General features: G+C 39.0%; 1 protein-coding gene across 1 annotated transcript in view; it reads right to left on the bottom strand.

Moving 5' to 3' along the window:
* The window catches only part of Asxl2 (ASXL transcriptional regulator 2), an 87,652-nt gene that overhangs the window by 31,476 nt on the left and 37,389 nt on the right, over positions 1 to 18,787 (bottom strand). The window contains exons 4-5 of the mRNA XM_059248427.1: positions 13,964 to 14,111; positions 934 to 1,049 (exon numbers count right to left, since the gene is read on the bottom strand). Of these exons, the coding sequence (XP_059104410.1) occupies positions 934 to 1,049; positions 13,964 to 14,111 (264 nt within the window). The remainder of the gene's footprint in view (positions 1 to 933; positions 1,050 to 13,963; positions 14,112 to 18,787) is intronic.

Genomic DNA, 18,787 nt, shown 5'->3' with positions numbered 1-18,787 from the left:
AATTAGTGCAATATTAGGAAATCTAGCAATATGATTCTATATATTAGATTAAAAGTAAAAAATTGCCGGGCGGTGGTGGCGCACGCCTTTAATCCCAGCACTCGGGAGGCAGAGGCAGGCGGATCTCTGTGAGTTCGAGGCCAGCCTGGGCTACCAAGGGAGTCCCAGGAAAGGCGCAAAGCTACACAGAGAAACCCTGTCTCGAAAAACAAAAAAACAAAACAAAACAAAAAGTAAAAAATCTACCTGATCATTACAATAAGCTCCAAAGAAAACAAACCTGAGGATCGGGAATGTGGGTCAGTGTGAGAAGTATTTGCTCAATGAGTGATGAGTTTCACCCTCAGTACCCCCAAAACAACCAGACACACATAAGAAAAGCTCTGAAAATGTAAACACCTATTCATGATTCAGAACACATACCTTAGCAAACTAGGAAAAAATCTGGGTCTTCAAAACCATTTTAAACCCTACATACAATGGGTGATACATACAGAGTACAAAAATTACTAACAGCAAATTAGCAGATTACGGACATTTACCCTCTAAAGACATGAATCTAAAAGCTTTCTATAAATTTTCAATAATTAACAGAAGATTTGATGAAGTGTTTTATTGAAAAAGGACCTCGATACATCATTGTCCATTACACAACAGAACTAAAGGCGTGAAACACCATGTAGCTCTCATTATTATTATTATTATTATTATTATTATTATTAATTATTCGTTTTTTGTTTTTCTAGATAGGTTTTCTGTGTAGCCCTGGCTGTCCTGGAACTCATTCTGTAGACCAGGCCGGTCTCAAACTCACAGAGATCCACCTGTCTGTCTCCTGAATGCTGAGATTACAGGCATGTGCCACCACAGCCCAGCTTTCCTAATTATTTTTAATTAGATTATTCTTCTGATAAACAGAGACTTAATGCTTACCTGCTTCAATGCCTTTTTGCTGTGCTTCTGTGATGGAGAAATGACTTTACTTGCTGGAATGGTAGGTGATGGGCAGCCTGACTGGGGAGAGGATGGCTGTGACAGTCTAGATGATACTAGGGAAAAATTGACAAGGAAACATTTGTTATCAGAGTTGTTATCAGGCACCACTCCTTCCCCAGATCATATGCTGCTACCTGTTAACAACTGTGACCAAACACTTTAGGAAAGGATCTTCTCTTTGGAGTTGTCCTGCAAACAGTCTCCCTTTTCAGTTTATTTCCTCAGAAAGTTCTAGTGCAGGATGATAGGACGGGGAAGGGGCGAGTATTAGTATAGATTACTTCTCATTGTTTAATATATTAGAAGTGATTAAAGAAGCCGGAAGTCATGGAAATCATGTTATCAAATAAGAACTGTAGTATCTGTGGTCCTACGGTAAACTTGAAAATGAATAACGACAACAACATGGTGGGAAGTTATGAAAAGTTTAAACTGAAGACAATAAGGCCATTTCTACTTGAAAATTCTTGCATTGTTTTCACCCTGTCATTCCTTCCCTCATGCCCCAAGTTTTAGGTTTATCTGTTCAAGAGGGGTTTTGAAGACTTCTCTACTGGAAACGACCACTTCCTATGCCATCCACATCTGCTTTGCATAGCTGGAAACTGACTACACTGAAGTCATGGCAGGCCCATGCTTATGCTCTATAAACTTTAACATTATGTGAGCACATTTAAAATTTTATTTTTTACATCCATGCAATGTCTATTGCCCACAGAGGCCAGAAGAGGGTGTGGCATCACCTGGAAAGAGGTTACAGATAGTTGTGAGGTGCCACGGGGGTGATAGATATTAAACCTGGGTCCTCTGGAAGAGCAGCCAGTACTCTATTGAGCCATCTCTCCAGCCCCATTTTAAAGTAAGGTGTGTGTGTGTGTGTGTGTGTGTGTGTGTGTGTGTGTGTGTGTGTGCATACGCACGCACGCATGATCACAAACACATATGCACACATCTGAGGACATTGCCCATGGAGGCCAAAACAGAGCATCAGATCCTCTAGTGATGGAGTTATAGGCACTGTGAACAGCCCAATTGTGGATGCTGGGAACCAAACTCATGTCTTCTACAAGTTCAATGAATACATCTTATGTTAGTTAAGGAAAAAGACGAAAATTGTTGGTTCAGACATCTCATGTGAGAGCAAGGAAGTTCAATTTAAGAGAGGAAAGAACCTAGAGATGACTCTTGAAGGATACAATTTGCCTAATATTTTCTTTTTAAATACTTGACCTGAAAACATTTATAGCAAAATGGTATTGCATGGTTAAGACCATGAAGATTTAAGACACATTAAGTATGTGCTCCTAGATATCTGACACAAAAATAAGAAATATACATAGTGAAATAAGCAATGGCCTAGAGTACAACATACCACTTTACTCTTAAATGTCCTAATAGTAAGACAATTTAACTTTGGTTCTGTATCCTCATCTTCATAAATATCATGTTTATATACATGGGAAGGAACTGATATAACAATCAGCTTTAAAAAAAGCACCTATAATCTACCACAAAAAAAAAAAAAAAAGAGATTGAGCTAAATAATAGAGATGGCTCAGCAGTTAAGAATGCTTACTGCTCTGTTTGCCAACACCCACATCAGGTGGCTCACAACTGCCTGTATGGAACCCCAGTTCCAGGTCATCTAATATTTCTTTCTGGCCTATGTAGTATATATATAAACAAATGTAAGCATGTACACATACACATAGAATATGTTTTAAGAAAAATGAGCTAGGTAAATCTTGAAATGATTGAGCAACAGAAGGAAAATGTATTCTCAATGTGTATTAGATGTTGACAAACTATAAAATAAAACATAAAAGTATTTAAGGTCATTTGCCTGTTTAAAGTGTACAATTCATATCTGCAAAACTATGCAACAATTACCACCATCAATTTTCACCATCCCATCCCAAAGAGCACATTTGTTGGCTGGCCACTGTTCTACTCCTCTACTTTGCCCCTAATCCTAGCCAATTACCTACCTACTATTTGTCTCTATGGATCTATCTAAGGTTCTATGTTTGATATGATGAAATAATAAAATGTTTTGTGAGTGAATTTTTTTTTCAATAGTGCAATCTTTTGAAGATTCATTTACATTCTGACAGGAATACTCCATTTCATGGTTGAATAACTATCCATTCACATTTTGTTTATATTCATCAACTGTCAAATAAGAACAATATTGAGAACAACACTCTGTTTCTGTATATATACTTTCTGATGGGGTTGCCCCTGTCTTTCTTTGTTGTGTTTTTTGTTTGTTTGTTTGTTTGTTTTTTGAGACAGGGTTTCTCTGTGTAGTTTTGGTGCCTGTCCTGGATCTCGCTCTGTAGACCAGGCTGTCTTCGAACTCACAGAGATCCACCTGCCTCTGCCGCCCAAGTGCTAGGATTAAAGGTGTGTGCCACCACTGCCTGGCGCTCATGCTTTCTTTGTTTTTTTTCCTTTTTGTTTTTGGTTTTTCGTTTGTTTGTTTTTTGAGAAACAGACCTACAACTATAGCTTAGCTCTCATTCTGTAGTCTAACTCCTGGTAATCTTCTGGGATTGTATGTGTGCACCAACCTGCTTGGTTCAGCTTCTTAAACATTCTTTCTTGCTCTCCCTCCTGCATGACTCCATGTTTTGTTTGTTTGTTTTGTGTGTGTGTGTGTGTGTTCTGTCTTATTGGGTTTGTTTGTTTGTCTGACCTTTGCTTTTTTTTTTTGTCTACTCTTGGGTTTTTTTGGGGGGTGGGTAGTGAACATGAAGTAGGGTGGGTAGGTGGGGCAGGAAGATCTAGGAAGAGTTGGGGGATTGGAAAGAATATGATCAAAATGTATGGTATGACAAAAAAAATTAAAAATCAAACAAACAAAAGCCCTTGGATTTGGGGAACCTAAATTCGTGTTTGCTCGCCTCATTATCTACAGCTCTCCGATTTCTTGAGTTCAATCCAAGAAAGAACTGCAGGGTCTTATGGTAACTCTGTGCTTAATTTTCTTGAGAAACTGCTGTGCTGTTCACGAAGTGATAACAATTCTAGCAGGAATGCAAGAGGGTTCCACTTTCTCTATATAACTGACAGCATGTGTTGTTATGTCTTTTTTATTTGGTCAATGATATGACAGAGAACATATGAAAATACAAGGTAAAACTATTAATAATCAACTGTGTTTTTTTTCCCCAAAGCCTTGTAAAAATTTTGTAATATATATTTTCTTACTTCTAAAAATTGCCTGGTTATAAACAGCAAACATTCAGAACTACCTTACTAAAGTATGAATCTAAGAATCATACTTCATTGTCTTAAAAAGACAATGAAGCTATCTGTAATAAGCAAGACATGCCGGGCGGTGGTGGCGCACGCCTTTAATCCCAGCACTTGGGAGGCAGAGGCAGGCGGATCTCTGTGAGTTCGAGGCCAGCCTGGGCTACAAAGTGAGTTCTAGGAAAGGCGCAAAACTATACAGAGAAACCCTGTCTCGAAAAACCAAAAAAAAAAAAAAAAAAAATAAGCAAGACATGTTGACATGTTACTTGGAAGGTTCTTCCTTAAGGTAAATGCCTTTTCTAACAAACAAATGCACAAAACTATCACTAAGTCAACTCAAATATATGGTGAAAATTATAGGACCCATCAATAAGGGCTTAAATTATGGTAAGTTCTAGTCTCATCATCTATGAAACTTAAAACACTCTTCTTTTCAAATGCTTCAAAGTGCAAACGAGACTTAAACACATGCTGAAAAACTTCTCTTAAAATTCCCTTCTACAATTTAGTAATAGCAAGCAAGTCTTTCTATGCGCGTAAAACTATATTAGGTTTATTTAACAAGATTTTGATCAACTCTTCTATCTTCTAACAAAAGTATAAGTTCTCTTTTCTATTCCAAGCTCCTGAAATTCTATTTCCAGAGATAACTAAATCTAAATAACTAGGTTTGCATCATTACACTCTTTTCTGTGCAAATAAAACAGTACAAAGATACACATTGGCTGCTATGTATGTTCTCATTACCTGTATTTACTTCTCAAAAAAACTGAATCAGCTTGAGAAAAGATACAAAGCTAGTATGGAGCAAAGGCAAGATTTAAATCTTATTTTCAGAACAATGAATAAGTACCTGGAGTAGCTGACAGTGGTGACCACTGAAAACATGTGCTAATGTCCGAATTCTCAGAGCCTGTGAACACTGCTTTATTGGTGAAAGGGCTAAATATCTTATGATTAGATTACCTAGATTATGCCAGTCAGTCTTAACGTATTTTTTACTTTTCAAGACAGGGTCTCAATTTACAGCCCTAGCTGGCCTTGAACTCTGAGAGATCCGCCTGCCTCTGCCTCTCAAGCATTAGTATTAAAGTTGTGTGTTATCACATCCCACACAACAAAGTATTTTTATAAGAGACACAGTGAAGACAGATTCAGAGAAGGTGAAGAAAAAGCCAGGTTAGAATAAAGTGGCCATAATGCAAGTTAGTTGGCCATCACAGGAAGCCAGAAAAGGCAAGGAACAGAAGAGTCTCTCTGAAATCCTCTGGAGGGATAGCATCCTTGCTGACACTTGGGCTTACAAACTTGTAGCTTTCAGAACTGTGAGAGAACAAATTTGTGTTACTTAAGCCACACAGTTTGTGGTAATTTGCTGCTTCAGGAACAATATAGTAACTAAGTTTTGTTTTGTTTTGTTCTGGTTTTGAGACAGTGTTTCTCTGTGTAACCCTGGCTGTCCTGGAACTTGCTTTGTAGACCATGCTGGTCTCAATTTCATGGATATCCACCTGCCTCTGCCTCCCAAGTGCTGGGATTAAAGGTGTGCACCATCACCACCACTACCACTGGCATAAGTTTTTAAAGTATTACTATCAACTTACGGACAATTGAAACATACATTTGAAATGTTTAAATAAAAATCAAGCCTGGCATGGTGGCACAGGCCTTTAATTCTATCACGTGGGAGACAGAAGCTTTTTCCCTTGCTTCTGGTTATCCTTAAAGCCTCAGTCCTAATAGTACGGCCATCTTTAACACAGGTTGTGCCCAAACCTTCACCTCAGCCACTATCAACAAGAACATCTCCCAGAAGTCTTTCAACCTAAGTTAACTTTGTCACAAGTTTCGTTTCTAGGATGCATTTGAAAGAGAACCCAATCTTCCCCATTCACTAACTTAGCACATATAAAAAAAAAAAAAAAAATGCCAGAGGGCTGGTGGATTTACCGTATTTTCTAACTCCAGTTAGTAAATTACTGATTTAAAAAAAAAAAAAAAAAAGGTCTTGAATATATGCTAACAGTCATGTGCTCTGGGAAACAGGGATCCCTTACAATGAAAAGGACTATTTTACTAACTCATTTTTTTTTCCTTAAAAATAGCAAAAGCAAACCAAATCTCACAACTTTTCCTTATAACAAGATTAAAAACTATAACCATGCAGCGTCTTAAATCCCAGCACTTGGGAGGCAGAGGCAGGAGGATCTGTCAGTTCAAGGCTAGTCTGGTCTACATAAGTTCCAGGACAGCCACGGTTATATAAAGAGATCCTGTCTCCAAGGAAGAAAACAAAACAAAACAACAATTATCCATGTAGCTGTTTCATATTATAGTATTTATAACATATTTGGGGGAAAAACAGAAATTTCCCTTAGCTATGACCATAAAACAGTAAGAGAGACAGTTGATTTTACTAGTAGTTTTTCTGACATTATTCCACCTTACCTTGACTTGAAATTCCATTAAGCTCTTCTCTGAACATGTTTCCTGTCTGAAAGCTAAGAACCAAAACTACAAACTAGTACTTTCCTCTACTTTACATATAAATCAATAAGCTAGATTCAATACTGGACTGAGTTTCTGAGTTCTAGTCTGTTCCTATTTGGCTGAAAGGTATACATATCAAGAGTTTCTATCAATTTTCAACTAAAAGTATCAGTTTTGCTGTCAGAGCTCTATATTTTTGCACATAAAAAGGAAGTGGGTTTTGATACTATCTCAATGTTCTTCCTGTCTTACAATGCATTTGAAATCATGATGTCAAACTCAGAGTCAAAGCCCCAAATAAGAAAAATGAACAGCCACAATTAGATCGCTGTATTGATAAGTAGGACTGTCTTTTCAATATTTTTATCTGTTTAAAATCTTTTCACAATGTGTCTCACTGCATGGTGCTGGCTGGCCTAGAAATCATACTGTGGTCCAGGCTGACCTTGAACTTGCTGCAATCCTCCTGCTTCTGCCTGTCAAATGCTAGGAGCTTGAATGTGTGCTAACTCACTCATCCTAGAACTGCCTTTCTTTACGTGTGTGTAGAAGCATGTCTGTGGAAGTCAGAGGACAGCCTTAGGAAGTCAGTGCTCTCTTTCTACCATGGAGGTTCCAAGGTTCAAACTCAGGTTAGGAAGCTTAGCCACAAGTGTACCTGCTAGTCAATTCTCCAGTTCCTTTATTTTTATTTATTTCTTCCTCCTTGAGACAGAGTCATGTGTGGTAGCCCAGGAAGCATTCCATTTCCAAGTCCTCCTGCCTCAGCTAAGCTTAGAACTGCCTTGTTGAATGATGCAGCTATTCCTATCAGGCTATAGGTCTGCCACATTCATTTCCACAGGAGTATAAAAACTCACAAATATGTAATACATACCTAACATTTTAAGGATATTATACTATGAATGATCCAAAAATAATAAATCTAGATCCTAAGAGAAACTGTTATTCTGTATTACTGGTAGCTCAGCATTTACCCATTTCTTAAGACTATCCGAGCTGCTCCAGTACACCTGAGTTACGTGCACACTCCCACTTCCCGTTCAAAACCACTCTCCTCCCAGTTTATAGACTCTCTACAGTTAGGTGATAACTTCAGAGACTGTCTCATCAGAGTATAATTCAAGGAGAAACAGCCGATACTGTCCTCATTTCTAGAAGAGCGATGAATCAAAGGCAGATCAAAACCAATGCTGAATCTGCTATCACCTACTTGTCAACCTCTGTTACTATGGAGACTGTAGAGTAAGGTCAGACTATTCACATTTACCTAGGGAGCTACTGACAATGGAATTTTATGATTATTATTTAAGATATTTCTGCATTATTTGAACTTACCTTAATTTTTTGGCATGGCCATTAACAGACAAAAGCATTGGCAAGAGCCACTGCTCAAAGGGTTGCTGCACCAGGGGTAGCTTTGTTCAAAAATGTATTTAAAAGAACAAAAAACCCCCTTCTTCATTTTACATGAATGGGTGCTTTGCTTCCATGTACACCTGTGCACTGTGTGGTGCCTAGTACCTGCAGAGGCCAGGAAGGGGCATGGGGTCCCCTCATGAACTTACAGATGGTTGTGAGCTGCTATGTGAGTGCTGGGAAAGGAACCAGATCCTCTGCAAGAACAACAAGTGCTCTAACTGCTGAGCCATCACCCCAGCCCTGCATGTGCGACTCTTAAAAGGTAGGAATGAGCCGGCATGTGGATATCTATTTAGCAAGTTCCAGGCCAGTCTCTACTTAACAAGTTCCAGGCCAGCCACAGCTACACATTGAGACTTGTCTCAAAAACCAAAAAGCAAAAATAAAGCCAGATGGGGTAATCTGCTTGTCACTCCAGCTCTTGGGAGGTAGAGGCAAGAAAGCTAGGAGTTCACAGCCAGCTCTGGCTAAATAGTCAGTTCCAGACTAGCCTGGGCTATGTGAGAACATGTGAGCACTCTATCCCCAAATAAGGATGTTCCAATGCATGCCAAAGACAATGATTTTTGTTCACAGTTTAGACTGGTCACCTTTAATGTTGATCTTCTTGTTTATGATGCTACCTAGAAAATATGAATCTTGCTAGGTATTTCCCTTGCCTGATGTCTTGGCTTTGTTCTATAATTTTCAAACTTATAGAGAAAAGTCCAAGCTGGAGAGAAGTAGAGAAAAGACAAAGCACCTTTCACCTGTAGCATTAGCCTTCCCAAATCAGGTGCTTAAAAAATCTGCAGAATAGCCAGGCGGTGGTAGCCTAGCCGTTAGTCCCAGCACTTGGGAGGCAGAAGCAGACAGATCTCTGCGAGTTTGAGGTCAGCCTGGTCTACAGAGTGAGTTCCAGGAAAGCCAGGACAACACAGTGAAACCATGTCTTGAGGGGGGGGAGGGGGGGATATATCTGTAGAATAAAAGACCTGGGCCACAGCTGCTGTTCATCATTATCAGGGATCATTCTGAAATTATTCATCAAGGATTTGCAAGAGGGCCCTATTTCATTCTGTTTTCATCTCATTTGTGTCTGATAACTGAAGTTTGGGTGCCTCTCCAATGAACTTGTAAACTAAGATTATGGGATTAGTTTTCTTGAACTGTATGCATAGTAGCTATACCAGAGAACATAAATGAGTTAGTTGATGAATTATTTCCATGCTCCCCAAGAGTAACACAACCACTAGACTGGGGATAAAGAGAAGAAGGGAGTAAAAAAAATACTGATATGGCACATCAACAGTTCTCAAGGCAGTTAAAATTAACAAGTCTATAATTACAGGAAGCATAATTCAATTTAGAAGATATTAAAAGTGGAGAAAACTGAATGTCTACTCTACCCAGGAAAATCAATACCCCATAAGGTATTTAGAAGTTAAGTCTAAAATCTCTTCTGCCACATACAGCTTAATAAATGTGGGATTTAAAGAAAATTTTCCCTCTTCAAACAGAATCTAACAAAAAGCTAGAGATTAACAAGAACAGATGATAAAAATGTTATTCTTAACAGAAAAGCCTTCCAGGGAAAGGGCTGCCATGTAGCCATTATTCCTTACGTGTCTTAGGTTAGCTATGAAAGATATCAAATGGTATGAGAACACAGACAGGCAGACCACATCTGGTGTTTGCTAGTAGTAATGAACATTCTTTTCCTAGTAAGGAGAGAGCTGAGAACAGTAAGTGCTCCAAGCCTGGAACCAGAATTAGAGAAGAGTTGCAAATAAGTAATGGTAAAGCATCTATGACAGTCACAGCTAAGAACAAATCAAGTTAAAAATTTAGAATGTTGTCCAACACATTTCACTATTTAAGTTAAATAAAAATAAAACTTGTACTTTTTTTTTCTTTTTTTGTGGTAAGATCTCATTATGTAGCTCGGGCTGGCCTTGAATTCCTATCTGGCTGCATCTGTCTCCCGAGTGCTGGGACTAAAGGTGTGCACCACCATACCCAGCTAACTGGATATCCTCACTGCAAGATGCAGATTTACCTTAACAATGACCTCAAAATGAGGTTGGTGAGACGGCTCAGCAAGTAAAGGTGATGATGGCAACCTAAGCATGACGGTCTGAGTTCAATCCCGGGAATCCACAGAGGGGTGGAAGGACTGCACAAAGTCGTGCAATGACCTCCAAACGTGCACCACGGCACAGACCCATGCCAGCTAGTCCCTCTTTTGCTCGGTCTGCCCTCCATACACACAGTTACACATACTCAAAATTTTTTAACAATTAAAATTAGGAGCTGGAGAGATGGCTCAGCGGTTAAGAGCACTGGCTGCTCTTCCAGAGGTCCTGAGTTCAATACCCAGCAACCACATGGTGGCTCACAACCATCTGTAATGAGATCTGATGCCCTCTACTGTCATGCAAACATACATGCAAATAGAACACTCATATGCGTAAAATATGTAAATAAATAAATCTTAAAAAAAAGAATTAAAATTAATCACAGACTTAAACATAAAACTCAAGATGATAAAACTTCTAGAAGATATAGAAGAAAATGTAGGTGAGCCTAGACTTGGTCATCACTTTTAGATACAATACCAAAGGCTCAAGATCACAAAACAAAGGACTGATAAACTGGACTACATTCAAATTAAAAACTTCTGCTTTGTAAAAAGAAACTGCCAGATCCAGGACTGGAGAGATGGCTCAATTGGTACCAACCAGTCCTTGCCAAAAACCTGACAACATGAGTCAGATCCCTGAGACTCATAAAAAGCAGATCTGGAAGCACTGACCTACAACCCCAGCGTTCCGAAGGCAAAATGGAGGAGGTAAAGACAGAGGAGCTGCCCAGAAGCTCCAGGGCAGTGGCAGAAATAAGAGAGGTTCTGCCTCCAACAAGGTGTAAGTGGTGAGAGCCAACTCCTGAATGCTGTCTTCTGACCTTGACACTGTGGCATGCATGAGCATGTAGTTATATCCACATACACACAAACACACACACATTTGGAGAGGGGAAAACTGCCAAAGGGGGAAGGACTATAGTTTTTGAGAAAATATATAGAAAAAAGAACTTCCCAAATAAAAGACTATAATCCAGGGCTAGAGAGCGGGCTCAGCAGTAAAGAGCACTGGCTGCTCTTGCAGAGGACCCAGATTCAATCCCCAGCACCCACAATGGTGGCTCATAACCATCCATAACTCCAGTCCTGGGGGATCCAATGCCCTCTTCTGGCATCTGTGGGCACCAGGTACGCACATGATACAAACATATACACAGACAAAACTTAAATACATATAAAATAAAAATAAATCTTAAAAAAAAAAAGACTGCTATTCATAATGAACAAAGAACTCCTGAAGGCCAATTATTAAAAAAACAAAAAACAAAAAACAAAAACCCCGATATCCTAACCTTAACAAAAATGGGCCAAGAACCAGGGCACACTTCTCACCAAAGAGCATATTCAAAAGGAAAATAAGCATGCAGAACGACTTCTCCATCACATGCAATCAGGGAACTATAAATGACAACAGTGACATACAGATGCGTACCTATTAGAATGGCCAAAGTCTAGAAGACTGGCAGACAATATAAACTGCTGGTAAAGATACAAAGCAACAGCAACTGCCATTCACTGCAGCAGTGTGGCAGTGTCTTACAAAATGAACATACTCATCACAATGCAGCAGTCACACTCCTGTGAATTTACACAAGACAACATGAGCCCACAGAAAAACACACAAAGTCCATAGTAGTTTTCACTCATAAATGGTAAAACATGAAGTAACAAATACATCTTTTAGTTGGTGAATGGCTATACGCAAATCATGGCAAATACTATTTAGCTCCACAAGGAAATGTACCGTAAGCCATGAAAACACATGGAGAAATGGAGCCAGTGAGGTGGTTTGGTTGGAAAACACCTTGTCACCATGCTTGATCATTGAGTTTGATCCCTAGGACTCACATGGTCAAAAGGAGAGAATCAATTCCTGTAAGATGTCCTCTGATCTGTATACAAATGTCACGGCACCAGTGCACATGTGAATGCAGGTGTGTACATGCACACACTCAGAAAAAAAATTGTAATGTAAGTTTTAAAACAATTCCCATTTAATGCCAGGCAGTGGTGGTGCATGCCTTTAATCCTAGCACCTGGGAAGCAGCGGCAGGCGGATCTCTGTGAGTTTGAGGCCAGCCTGGTCTACAGAGCCAGTTCCAGGACAACCAGGGCTACACAGAGAAACCCTGTCTTAAAATACAAAAAAACTAAAAATAAATAAATAAATAAAACAATGCCCATTTGAAAAGGTTCCAACTTTCTGGTAGTCTCAAAAAGACAAAACTATGCAGACAGTAGAAAAGATCAGAAGTCAGCCAGAAGACTATGTAGATGGGGCAGTGAAAATATACAGTATGACATTTGTGTGCATACATGTCTTTGTAAATAATGCATCTGGTCCCAAGTTTTAGAAAGTACACTACCAAGAGTGAATTCTAGTGGAAATAGAACCTGGATGATAAGAATGTGCTAGTACACATTACCAAGTACAACTAACAAACGTAGAAGACACATGGGACAAACCTGACTGCTAAAACGCAACTACCAAAACATAGCTTCCAGTCTACAATTTGAGCACTCAAGAGGCAGAGGCAGGATGATTAACCAATTGAATGCCAGCCCAGTCTATATATCCAATTGTAAACCAGTGCTACATGGTGAGACCCTGTTCCAAAAGGCCAAGAACATAAAGTATGTAAGCAAAAAAGCACAAAGCAACAAAACCTGACGTGAGCAAGTCCGTGCATGTGAACAAGTAGAAAGCTAATGGAAACACTGTACTTATCAAGCGGAACCTAAAAGTGTTCTCCAAAAGGACATTTTATGTGTGGATGCATGTATTTAAGTGTCTACCTTGATGGCTCTCCATGGGTTTTTCTCCCTTATAGATGTATGTGTAGTGTGCATGTCAGATGTGTGCAGAGGCTTAACACTGATGTCGGTGTCTTCCTTGATTACTCTACACTTTCTATCAAGGCAAGATCTCTCACTAAACCCTCAGCTTGTCAACTTGAGCTAGTCTAGCTAACCAGGATCATGTCTTTGCTTAAGTGCTGACTGAGATTACAGGCAGCTGTCATGCTTGCCCAACATTTACATTCTGGGACTTGAACTGTGGTCCTTATGCTTATTATATATTCCCATATTACAGCTCCCAGAATAACCCTACCAACGCACCCAGCTTTCAACTTCATGGTTTTTGGTTTTGCTTTTGATAATCCAGAAAGTCCAGTTACAAACACACTCACACTCTCTCTCTCTCTCTCTCTCTCTCTCTCTCTCTCTCTCTCTCTCTCTCTCTCTCAATCTCCCAGCTCCTAAAAGCATATATATAGACATCTACATAGAGAGAGATTTATATATAGATACAGATTTGTTTGTTTCATTTTGGTTTTCGAGACAGGGTTTCTCTGTGTAGCCCTGGCTGTCCTGGAATTCACTCTGTAGACTAGGCTGACCTCGAACTCACAGAGATCTGTCTGCCTGCCTCCCAGGTGCTGGGATTAAAGGCACGTGCCCCCATACCCGACTAGAAAAGTCTATTTTTGAAAATTCCTCGATCACACAGTCCAGAAGGTCCACGAAGCTGGTGGCTGCTGCACTGTGTCCAGCAGGTGAAATGCAGACGCTTCCGCCCCTGCAGGCAACCAGGCAGAGCACTATGCTAAAGGGAAAGAGGAGGCGGGTGGTCGAGAGCGAGAAGGCACTGCCCTGCAGCAGTGGGTTTACCTTTCCTCTTCCACCTGCTCTTTCTCCCCTCTTTGTGGCTGCCGCCATCACTGCTGCTGCTGTTTTCAGAGCTCTGAGAATCTGACTGACCATCACTGCTTTCTTCTGAACCTTCTGACAGCTCTTTCACTCCATCTGGCACATCTTTCTGAAAATGTAGGCATCCTGTTAGGATTATTACCATTTTAGCAAATCGAAACTAAATTTCTAGTATGTAACGCAGTAACTTAACTGATTAATTTTTACTATTATAAAATAGTAAAACCACCAATATTAGCTGAAATCCTGAAACTTCCCTGTTTTTGGGTTAAATAAGTTAATTTTCCATCTACATCCAGAAGATAAAAATTATACACAACATTCATATGCAGATACCACATATGTTTAAATTACACCAAAACTGGTAGCTATAAATCCAGGTAAAAGACATCATGTTCAGGTTTAAAAAGCTAATAATAATTTTGTTAGACATATTTGTGTGTGTGTTGGGGGGGGAGTTGACCTATGTATTCTGAATTCAATTCTAGAATTAAAGTCAGGAGAACAAGATTATCACATTATTTTCACCTAATTGGGTCCTCAATATTGATTAATGAGTAGCAGTAAGAAAAGGAGTTTTTGTTTTGTTATTTGTTTTTTTGAGACAGGGTTTCTCTGTGTAACAGCTCTGGCTGTCCTGGAACTCTCTTTTGTAGACCAGGATGGCCTTGAACTCACAGAGATCCAACTACCTCTGCCTCCCGAGTGCGTTAAAGGTGGGCAATTAAAGGTGTGTGCCACCACTGCCCAGCCTGTTGTTTGTTTTTTAAAGAATCACATCAATCTCTTTAGTTTCAGCTCCGAATAATGAGAATATTAACTAGACAGCATAACTGTGACCATTTAATATGAGCAAAGAGTAGGAGCATATGAAAGGCTAGTGATGTAGGGCTTTCTGGCTTTATCTTCTCCCAATTACACAGCCTTAGTCTCAATCTCTTATACCTAATTTCAGTGTCTAAGGTGGGGTAATAGTACCTACCTTAAAAGAGCACATACAAATTAAATGAGCTAATTAATATTAAATGTTCACAACATAGCCTTTATGAGAGCTCAATATTAGTTACTATGTGTTTACATAGTACAAAAAGCTTATACAAATAAATGGATAAATGAATGTTATTTCTCTTATGGATTTTCTTTCCATCAATACTTTGTTATCCCATATAATTATTTTTATACTCACATTAAAAAATGAACCAACAAACACACAAAAAAATTGCCCTCCATCTAACTGGCACCACATGACATCTACCCAAGGCCATTAAGTCCAATTGAGCAAGAACAGTATTTTTCTACTTAAATTTTTCTCTCTAATCCATCTCTTATGTTATACACTTTCTTAAAATACAGACCCCATATTTTTATATTCCTTCTTTCAAAATGCAGGACAGCTTTTATAGAGTTAGTTGCCAGCCAGACATCTTGACCTGTAGGTTCAACAAGTATCTGAAATACAAATATAATTATCTTCTTTTTGCAAAAAACTTGTGATCCCCTTGGGATCAACGGCTCATGTACCAAATCTTAGACTCTTTTCTCACCCATTGTTTTACACATACCAAATGCAATGTGTTCTATGCCTCAAATGTCTCTTACGTCTACCTATTTTACTACTCTGAGTTCCTACACCAAACTGTAATCTCCTTTTCATAAAAATCATAACACATAGATCTGATCACATGGTTCTCTCTGAAGACCTCTGCCATCTATTTATTCAATACCCCACCCAAACACAGAGCTCAGTCAGGGTAAAACTTTGTTAACTAATATTTATCAATTATCCCAACTACAGTGATTATCACTTAACCCAATTTCCTCTACTTTCAAATCTATCCAGAATTTTATCTGTCCCTTCATTTGAGCTACTTATCCTTGAAGGCCTTCACTCTTCTTATGTGTATGTTCAAGTCCAGCTTAAATCTTACAAGTAAATAACACAAACTTTCTAAACCCCTTTATTCAAAACTAATATTTATTTTGCATCATTATAATGGTAGAGTTTCACAATATATTTTGTAAATATGAAAATTTTAATAACTAAATTGTGAGCATTAAAGAGATCAAGAACTACAGATTATCCATCTTAGTCTCTTTATTTCTGGCATAGACTTGACAATATGATATAAGACATACATTATTTGAACTCTTAGTTTTTTTCTTTAAAGGTTTTATTTATTTTATGTATGAGAGTTTTGCATGCATGTATACACACCCATGTGTGTGCAGTGCCTGTAGAGGCCAGAAGAGGGCATCAGGCTAGAAACTGAATCTCGTTCCTCTGTAACATCAGCAAGTACTCTTAACTGCTGACTACAGTGAACTCTGAGCTCTTGCTACAGAGCTCTGCTGAAACTTTTGTACTTTCCTGATCAACAACAGATTAGGAAAACCTATTGTTCTGCTATTTGGTCTTTGACTCTAGTTCTGGAAACATGAAACCTAAGTGAGTTAGCACCTCCTGAGTGATAATTAGATCGTCTGTTTAGATAATTCTTTGTTGGCTCGGAATGGCCTGCCTCAGAGTGGGGGCTGACTACTAAGAGAGACAATTATGTGATTAGAAAATTGCAACTTTTAGCCCATTTTCTCAAGAATGAAGGTTGAGTTAATGGCCAATGACAAAAATCACACTCATATCACACATCCTCCATAAAAACTCTGAAGACCAGGGGTTTGGATGAGCTTGCACATGGCTAAAATCTGTGCTTGGAGACTGGTATGCCAAGATAGATTCCATACTCAGTGGCCACACCTCACTTCATGAACGTCTTTTATCTACATTACAATAAATAGAAAACTCAAAGATTTTTTTTTTCACTAACATCTTCTGTAAGCAGTCCTAGAGCTTAGGTTTCATCTAAAGACTTGTAACTAATAGCTGAAGTGAAGGGTAACCTTTAGTACTGGGCCCTTAGACTGGCACAATAACCAAACAGTAAAAACTGAGTTAAATTAAAAGGCACCTAGCTGTTTTCAGTTGGAGAACTGCTTGATATATGGGAGAAACCCCCGAACACCTGGTATCAGAAGAACTGTACTAAGTGGTATGTAATAACAGAAAATACATTTTGAAGATTTCTTTCCCTGTCTCTCCAACACAGTATGCATTTAATGAATGCAATTAAAATCATGGAAGATCTAGAATAGCTAAAATATCAAAACGAGATAGTGAAAGCTTCATTTAGAGCTAAAGTTCCATAACACCCACAAGTTAAACACTGCAGACAGTTGGAAGTTAAGATTACAAGGAAGAATACCTACATCTGCCTCCAGAGTGCTGGGATTAAAGGCATGCACGGCCATCAAACCTAGGTGTTCATTTGTTGTGTTTTGTTTTAAGTTATTTAGTGTGCAACTATGGGCACCTGTGTGCCATAGTGCACATACGAAAGTTAGAGGACAACTTGTAGGAGTTGGTTCTCTCCTTAATTTTTATGTGCCCAAGGAATCAAAAACAGGTTGTCAGTGCCTTTACATGCTGAACCATCTGAGCACCTCAGGTCAGATGCTCTTAATGTTAGTGGACTCAATACTACCACTGAGCATTGTGATGAGCTCAGAGATAGGAGGTAGTGGGACAGAGGTCTCTATGGATATGTCACTTTGGGTACAACAGTCTGTCAAACAGTCATTCTGGTTTGCTGATAAACTTGCTTTGAGAAACAAGCCCTCTCCTTAATTATCAGACTGTCACAAGCTGAACTACAACCCCACATCAAGAATGACAATGATTCTACATTTGTCAACAGCCGTAACTCATGTACGGTGTCACATGGGTCAGTCAATCTGAGTGAGGTGGGGCCTCTGCTTTAGTCTCTGGACTCTTGTCTCTAGACTTACAGTCTGTAGAACAGAGACTCGGACTGAATTCATAGATGACGAGGAGAGGCTGACTGAGAACAAAGTAAAAGAAAGAACAGAGACCAAGACCAGATGACATCTTTTGATCAGCTGGACCCAGCCTAGATTTCCCCAGCCTGGATTTCCCATGCATGTTTAGTTGAGCTGTATGAGTTCACAAATTTTCCAGCCTATTTACTAAGCTCATTTACATTGGTTTTCCTACTCATAAGTGAGAGGATATTGATGAGAAAAGGTCACCATTTCAGTGTACAAATGAGGTATTAGCCAGCTGGTTATGGAAGAAGAAATGTGGGTGTTGAATCGGATCAAAGTTCCTATTCTTGTTCTGATACAATATGGCCAACATTGGTCAGGAATTACATCTTTCAAACTTTACTTTTTTCCATTATTAAAAAAGGAATAAGGGGTTGGGGATTTAGCTCAGTGGTAGAGTGCTTGCCTAGCAAGTGCAAGGCCCTGGGTTCGGTCCTCAGCTCTGAAAGAAAAAGGGGAAAAAAAAAAAAAAAAAAAAAAGAATAACCATAACTAAGTTTTAGTGGGGAGATCCATGAATAAAGAAAAGAATCTATGGCTCTACGCAGTAGATTTTAAAAAAAAATCCTCAATTTGTAATTGAAATATTTTGAAGTTCTTTAAAATAAGAAACAGGGGCTAGAGAAAGGGCTCAGCAGTTAACACTGACAGCTGCTCTTCCTTCCAGAGGACCTCAGGTTCAATTCTCAGTACCCACGGAGTCACTAGCAACCATCTGGAACTCTAGTTCCAGGGAATGAAACACCCTCTTCTGGCATCCATGAGTATTGCATGTATGTGGTACAAAGACACACACGCAGGCAAGACACGGATACACATAAATCTAAAAAAAAAAAAAAAATGTTAAATAAAAATATATACAAAGGGTGCCTTCTTAGTATTCAT

This window comes from Peromyscus eremicus, chromosome 22 (genome assembly GCF_949786415.1).
Source record: "Peromyscus eremicus chromosome 22, PerEre_H2_v1, whole genome shotgun sequence".
Classification (NCBI taxonomy): Eukaryota; Metazoa; Chordata; class Mammalia; order Rodentia; family Cricetidae; genus Peromyscus; species Peromyscus eremicus.
Note: the sequence above shows the minus strand (reverse complement) of the source record. Positions and strands in the feature narration are given on the sequence as shown.